Source organism: Clupea harengus, chromosome 13 (assembly GCF_900700415.2).
Source record: "Clupea harengus chromosome 13, Ch_v2.0.2, whole genome shotgun sequence".
NCBI lineage: Eukaryota > Metazoa > Chordata > Actinopteri > Clupeiformes > Clupeidae > Clupea > Clupea harengus.
The window spans coordinates 18116168-18123667 of record NC_045164.1 but is presented as its reverse complement, the minus strand read 5'-3'; the positions used below and the strand labels follow the sequence as shown (position 1 = coordinate 18123667).

Sequence of the window (7500 nt, the reverse complement as noted above, 5' to 3'; positions counted from 1 at the left end):
ACCTCAGATGTCTCTGCGTAAGGGCAGCGTATCGTAGTTTTACTAGTCTGACCTCCTCACCTCAGCGCTGGTGGTCCGATGGAGCCTGACTGAGGACTTGGACGAGTTTCATGGAATGTTTTTGTGGCAGGATGAAGGATGACTGGGACTGTTCCTTTTGCTGCAGCAATAACACTATATTTGGTTTATGAATGTGATAAGTGAGGTCTTGGGTAACACACACACACACACACACACACACACACAGCACAGCACACACACACACAGAAAAACACACTTCATCTATCTCTCTCTCACACACACACAAAGTCTTTGTCTCTCATACAACCACACAAACAAATGTAATCCACTTAAGATTTGGCCAGGGCGGTTTGCAGTGTGCCCTCTTAAAGCTGAGGGCTGGCTTTGCTGCTGATCCTTCCGCTTTCTTTCTAGTTTACGCTCAGACAGAGAGCGAAAGACGTGGAATAATCTGTGTGTGTGTGTGTGTGTGTGTGTGTGTGTGTGTGTGTGTGTGCGTGTGCATGTCTGTGTGTGTGTGTGTGTGTGCGTGTGTGTCTGTGTCTGTGTGTGTGTGTGTGTGTGTGTGTGTGTGTGTGTGCATGTGTGTGAGTGTGTATGTGTGTGTGTGTGTGTGTGATTGTGTGTGTGCATACTCAGCAGCGTGTATCGAGTAGTTTGTCTTGTTGGGATGTCAACAAATCATTTTTTTGTCCATTAAGACAACATGTTTTTGTCTGCATATCTGAGTTTGTAGGGGCATTCTTGTCTCCAAGAATAGTATGTACACACACACACACATACACAAACACACACACACACATACTCACTAACACACACACTTGAGTCAGTGAGCTCATTTTTACTGTCCCACAGCGACTCTTAGTATCCAACTACTCATTAGACTGGGATTTACAGAATGAATCTATCAGAATGAATCATGAAGGCTTGGGTTATCAGTGCAGGGTTCATGCACCCACGAATCTATGGCGTCATCATCACAGGAGTGTGCCAGAGAAGAGGTGCTTGACAAAGACAGTTGACTTGAGGCAGTCTCTCTCTCTCCTCTGGTCTCTCATGGCCTTTGCGGCTTTTACTTTCGCCTTGGGACCCGCAGAGTTCTGCACCGTGTGAAGTTTTTCAGAGCAGCTTGGTTGGGAAAAAAGCACCGGCTTCCTCGCCGCAGCGGACAGGAGACGTAGCTGCTTTCACGGGACCGAGGCGAACAGCCTGGGCGGCAGACGGAGAGCTCTCTGTGCCAGTTTGTCATTATTCTCATGACCGGTCGGAATTGCTTCCGTGGAATGAAACTCTTTTCGCTGACGGATGGTGGCTGGATTAACGTTAAACAAGCAAACGAATAAAGGCAGAACGACTTCACCAGAAGCCTATGCGGGAATGGCAGCGCTTCTCTGTAAAAGAGACACACAATGATTCACTACTATGGTGAGGACTCGATGGTTTCAATCGGATACTGCGGCGTTTTTGTGGGCGCTGAACTGTTTGCTGCGCGAAATATGGTATTGGGACAGAGCGCGGCTGGTGTGTTAACGTTATGCGGCTAGTGCTGTGACAAAACCAGTCCGGTAAACACCGCTGGCTACGGCATAGCTCGTTCGATCATACAAGCTAGAGTCACTTACTTGACTTTTATGGCGTAGGCTATGGTGGAATAGTTTTATGAGGGTGCTGCGTCGGAGGCAGCGGAGACTTAAAAAATAATAATTCAGGGATCATTATACCGGTGGTTCTGTGGAAAAAGGGAGAGTGCGGCATCGATCGGAGCACAGAACCGGGGGGAGGGGCTGCAGAGGGGGAAAGAGTTGCAGGAACCGGTCAAGAGAGAGAGAGACACACATACACAAATGCTGGCGCGTAAGGCATGTTGATATGCTTCGATATGTTTTCATTAAAATGCGCACTGCTTTCTGCTTTAGCCTAAATCTACTGCTTTTTAACATTCTGTATACATTTAAGCCTGTAAAAGAAGCCATGTGTCATTTAGTCACGTATAGCTTAATTAAGTCAAAAAAAACAAAACCCTAGGTTATTTAAAATAACGCTATTTTGGAAAGTCGGTCATTTCGAGATATCAGTTAGCCAAAAACAATACCTAGGCCTACATGTTTACGTGTGTTTGTGACATTTTAAGTTTTGTCTCCGCTTTTCTGTGGAACCTCATGAGTTGCATAGCAATGTAGCCGGGAAACTTCCTTTCCGCGCATGGAATCAAGCGCAGTGCTGTATTGATGCGGTTGCCTACCGAACAGTTGGGCCAGGTGTTGTTTAGCGGTTATAGACAGGGCAGCAGGAGCACAGACACAATCACACAGGGGTGCCCTTGAACAGTTAAGAGAAAGCTAAAACCTCGCGTCGAGTATTAAATGTCACTAATTCATTATAGAAGGCCTCTGGTTACCAACTTGGACTAGCATCTAGTGGGATGGTGGTTTGTTTGTGTGTGTGGAAGGTGGGGGTTGGATAGGAGAACTGACTGCTGCAGAGGGAAGGTGCTCTTTTGTCAGCTGCCCTAACGCCTTTAACGCCGCCGTCTTGCACGCAGGTGAGGATGCAATGACCGGGGACACGGATAAATATCTGCGGCCGCAGGATCTGAGGGAGCTGGGGGATGACTCCTTACCGCAGGAGGGATACATGGGCTTCAGCATCGGAGCCCGGTCTGCCAGGTAAGCCCTCTCACACAATGTCTATACACACATTGCTGGTCGTGACTTTAGCAAGGTGAGGGATGATTGTGGGAGAGTTTGTGCGCTGTATATAATTAGCAAAGCCTATCAGTATGTAAGGATTTCTTTGTTTCATCCAAGACAGAACGAACAAAAGCACTGGTTTTATAAGTCACTGTCTGGGCTATATATATGCTGAAGAAAACGTCCTAATAACTTTTAAAGTTATGTTTACTTTGTGTCATACTTAAACAAATATAGCACCTTTGAAATAATGTATTCCAATGCAGAGGATGGGGCACCCTTACAGAATATTTAGTAAAACATTTTTGACGATGTTCCTGTCTAGTCCGTTTACAGTCGTTGTGTATTTTTGTTGTCACTCAGCAATATGGACAATCAGACTTGTTTGACTGTTCCACAATCAGTCGTCCTCATCTCATTCAGGTGGCTTTGTGATCTGTGGTCGTTCATGCCGCTGGCATAAAGGGCGCGTGGAGAGACGGATAGCGTGAAGCACAGTGGTAAAGGGGAAGCTGGCACGGCGAAGTGACAGCACATCAGTTCGTTAGCGGCGTATTGTGTGGTTCACTGAAGCCTGATTGGCTGGTGATTGTTCAGTGGGTGACAGGCAGCAGACGCATGGCTGAACTGAAACAACAACGTTAAAAGGCTACATCAGGGTCATTGAAGAGGTCCATTCAGTCAGTCAGTCAGTCTGCTCTGTGTGTGTGTGTGTGTGTGTGTGTGTGTGTTTGTGTGTTTTTCCCTGTTTGTACAATTTAATTCAATTACATTTTTATTTATATAACGCCAAAACAATAAAATTGACTCAAGTGCCTGAACCCTGGCAAGGAAAAACTCCCTCTTAACGGGAAGAAACCTTGAGCTGAACTTCAGCTCATAAGGGGGGGGGGGGGGTTACAGCTTGGAGCCGGCCAGGTAGAGAGGTAGAGATAGAAAGGGGTGGTTGGTGGTGGCAAATGTGCACGATACATACAGCATAAGATGGTATATACATGATACATAGAAAATGGATAAGATGGGGAGAGAGCATTTGAGTATGGTAGAGCAGCTTAGTGGGTAAACAGTGTGCTCGTAAGGTCACTAAAACAAGGTTAAATAGAGCAATGAAACCGAAAACTGTCGAAGGTGGCAATTATTTACATAAATAGGCTAGCACAGAGTATGTAGATGTCATGTATTCAGAATTAATGCATGACAGTGTGGTTGGGATGGGTAGCAAGTAAATCAGGTGGAGAGACTACAGCAGCATCCCGCAGCGGAGACAGTCTAGACTAGACGGGGAAGACATGAGACAAAATGAGTGGGCAGAGCTTGGCTGCCTAATATGTGTATATGTACTTAATGGTTATGGTGATGAGGAATGATGTTTTCACAGCCTTCTGCATTAGTGGGTAAATGGCACGCGATAAGAGAGAGTTTGGTTGGTAAACATCAATTTGATAAACAGATAAAGAGATACATTTTGATAAACAATTACCAGTAGGTAATATGGCCACTTTATCAGCATTAACGCTGCAGCATAACATGATATAGAAGGAGATGAAGAGAGAGAGGCTGCCTGGCATGATGTGTGGGAATTCTGTTTATGTTTAGTTTTGTTGAGTTATGGTTAGTTATGGTTAGACATGGTGCATGAGGTTTTTAGTGTTACATGATAGCAAGGGTGGCAGGATACAACAACAGTGCACAACTGGCTTGTTGTACCCGGGATCCGTAAAGGCACTCCTACACGGTACAGCATGTGCTGTCTGTAGCCTACTGATGCTAAACACAACAACATGGCTGACGAGAAGTATGAAGTATGTTGCGACAGTTGCCAGGTTTTGATGCATTATTCATAACTACAGCATGCACTAAAGAGGAATGTCTTTAGTCTCGATTTAAAGATAGAAAGGGTGTCCACTTCTCGGATGGAGGCAGGAAAATTATTCCACAGGAGGGATGCTTGATAGCAGAAGGCTCTGCCTCCTATTGTGCTTTTTGATATTCTTGAAATTACAAGGAGACTTGCACTCTGGAAACGAAGTGGTCTTGGTGTGCAGTAGGGGACAACTAATTCCTTGAGGTAATTTGGAGCTAAGCCATTTAGGGCTTTGTATGTTAGAAGGAGTACTTTGAAATCAATACTAGTTTGACAGGGAGCCAGTGCAGAGAGGCAAGTACAGGTGAGATATGTTCATATTTTTTAGGTCTAGTAAGTGTGCGAGCAGCAGCATTCAGTATTACTTGGAGGCCCTTTTTTTCTGAGCTGTTGCTACATCCAAAAATGATGTCTTTGATCTGTTTTATGTGTGAGTTGAGTAGGAGGTCTTGGTTGATAAATACACAGAGATTTTTTATGCTACTGTTGGATGTTAATGAGATACCATCAAGTGTGGGTAGATGGCTTGATAATGTTGTTCTCGATTGTTTAGGGCCTACAAGCATAACCTCGGTTTTATCTTAATTAAGGAGCAGGAAGTTGTTAGCCATCCCTTCTTTTTCGTCTTTCAGGCAAGCTTCTACCTTAGGTAGTTGAACAATTTCGTCAGGGTAGATGGCTGGATAATGTAATTTTCAATTTTTTAGGGCCTGCATGCCTAACCTGAAATGCACCCATGATCAGATGCGATTAATGGGTCATTCAGAACTTTGACTAAGGCCGCTTCAGTGCTGTGATTGGCTCTAAAGACAGCTTGGAGGTCTTTTTGGATATTGTTTTATGTAAAAAGAAGTAAGTTGCTTTGCTATTACTTTTTCGAGTAGTTTTGACAAGAAAGGGAAGTTGGATAAAGGCCTATAGTTAGCCAGGTTATCAGGATCAAGATTAGGTTTTTTGAGAGATGGTTTGATCACTGCTATTTTTAATGATTGGGGAACGTATCCTGAAATTAGTGAATTGTTTATTACTTTAAGTAAGTAAGGACAGTGCATGTTTAAGTAGTTTTGCAGGGATGCGGCCTAGTAGGCACGTTAAGGACTTAGATGAGGAGATAAGGGAAGTGAGTTCAGGGAGGTCAATTTGTGTGAAGGATTCTAGCAGTACACCAGGATATGGGGGTGTTACAGAGGTAGTCAAAGTGCTAGGGCTACAGTGTCATAGAGGGGACGAGACTGTTGTTAACATTTTGTTACTGAAAAAAGGTCATAAAATCTTTACTGCTACAGGTTATAGGAACAGAATGTTTTTTTTTGTTGTAGTCTAAAAATGGTGTTAAAGAGACACCTTGGGTTGGGAAGAATAATAGGCTGATTACACATGTACAGTCACTGGGGAGCTTGTTAACATGTGTGTTTTTGTGTGAGTGTGTGTATGTTCAGTGTTTGTACAGCCACTCGGGAGTTTCTGAGTTTCTGTTTGAGTGTGAGTGTGTGTGCGTGTGTGTGTGAGGTGGTGTGCGACCTGTTGAGAGCCAGGCAGTCAAGTGTGTGACAGGTGAGATGGATGCGGGTGTGTGATGCTCTCATGGTCACACACCACACAGAAAGAGCAGGGTGGCACCACCACCACTGGGCCGTACTTTATGTGACAAATAGTCAAATGCTTTTAAATTCTTTTTGAGGGCACACCTTTACTCTTTAATTTGTGAAAATCACAAATATGATTGAAACACAAAGTTGTTGTTAGTAGAGGAAGCACTGAAGACGTGGTGAAGTGTGTAAGTGTTTAGCTGTAGTACTGAAATAAGGGGACACGTCTGCCATTATTACTTGAGAGAATAGAGGTGGTGCTGTTAATTTGATTCAATGAAACAAAATAATTGAGTGTGAGGAAACCGCTGTAGTGGAACACTGTGTTTGTTGAATCTGAGGAGGAGTTCAAGAACTGAGATATCTCAACATTATTGATTCAGGACTGAATTAATCATTACTAAAATATGTCTCACTCAGAACAAAGGGGCATTGTGTTTCATTAGGGCAGAAATCCAGCAGAGACTTAAGTGGACTTGAGCCTTATTTGACAGCCCCAAGCTGGCTGAATGAATGGAAATGAGAGAATTGAAGGTGATGGGATGGTGTTGAAGATGGTCCGTACTTCAAATAGCTTTGGAAAGGATCTGGCCCTGGTCTGCTCTGGTCTGGTCTGGTCTGGTCTGGTCTGATCTAGTCTGGTGTGGTGTGGTGTGGTCTGGTCTGGTCTAGTCTGGTCTGGTCTGGTCTGGTCTGGTCTGGTTTGGTCTGGTCTGGCCGGTGTCTGAGTCAGCTATCTGGGTTATGCCGTATGCAGACAGGGCAAAATGGTTGCAGGGCAGTAAATATGCAGCAGTCTGTACACAGTAGAACTTATACGGCATAGTCTTTTAGTCGTGACTGATATGGTATAGTTCTAGGTAATAGATACGTTTGCATTGATATGCAAATAGGAGTTTAGAGGATTATCAGATTGGCATTTTAGGTAGGAAATGACAGGACAGTTTATTGGCTCTGTGTTAACATGTATGTGTAGAACTCATATATACTGTAGAAGCGGTGGACTCTTATTTACCTAACTAGCTTGTCCAGATAACTGGCTTCTTTGCACATTGCACCATTCAAATTACTCATTTGGCTGTGTGACTTAAGCTTGAGCGATCCTGTCTTAAAACACACACACACCGATCTCACCAGCAGCAGGGATAATGCAGAGTCTCCTGAAGGTACGCTCTCCGAACTCCATTGTGAAATGCTGATAGTATGTGGTAACTGTAGCCGGGGTGTTTTCCCCTGCGATGTGCGAGCGCGGGTGAGTGTTTTTTGGAAGTGCTGTGTTGTGAGGTATTGATTTTGATGAAGTCATGACTTTACTGTGCCGAGGCGGTTCTTCTTT

The 7500-nt window shown here is 44.3% G+C and overlaps 1 protein-coding gene across 14 annotated transcripts in view; it reads left to right on the top strand.

Moving 5' to 3' along the window:
- Positions 1-7500, top strand: part of ank3a (ankyrin 3a) — a 106162-nt gene that overhangs the window by 58135 nt on the left and 40527 nt on the right. For all 14 annotated transcript variants that reach the window (XM_031579154.2, XM_031579146.2, XM_031579149.2 and 11 more), the window contains one exon: positions 2564-2687. In XM_031579154.2, the coding sequence (XP_031435014.1) occupies positions 2564-2687 (124 nt within the window). The remainder of the gene's footprint in view (positions 1-2563; positions 2688-7500) is intronic.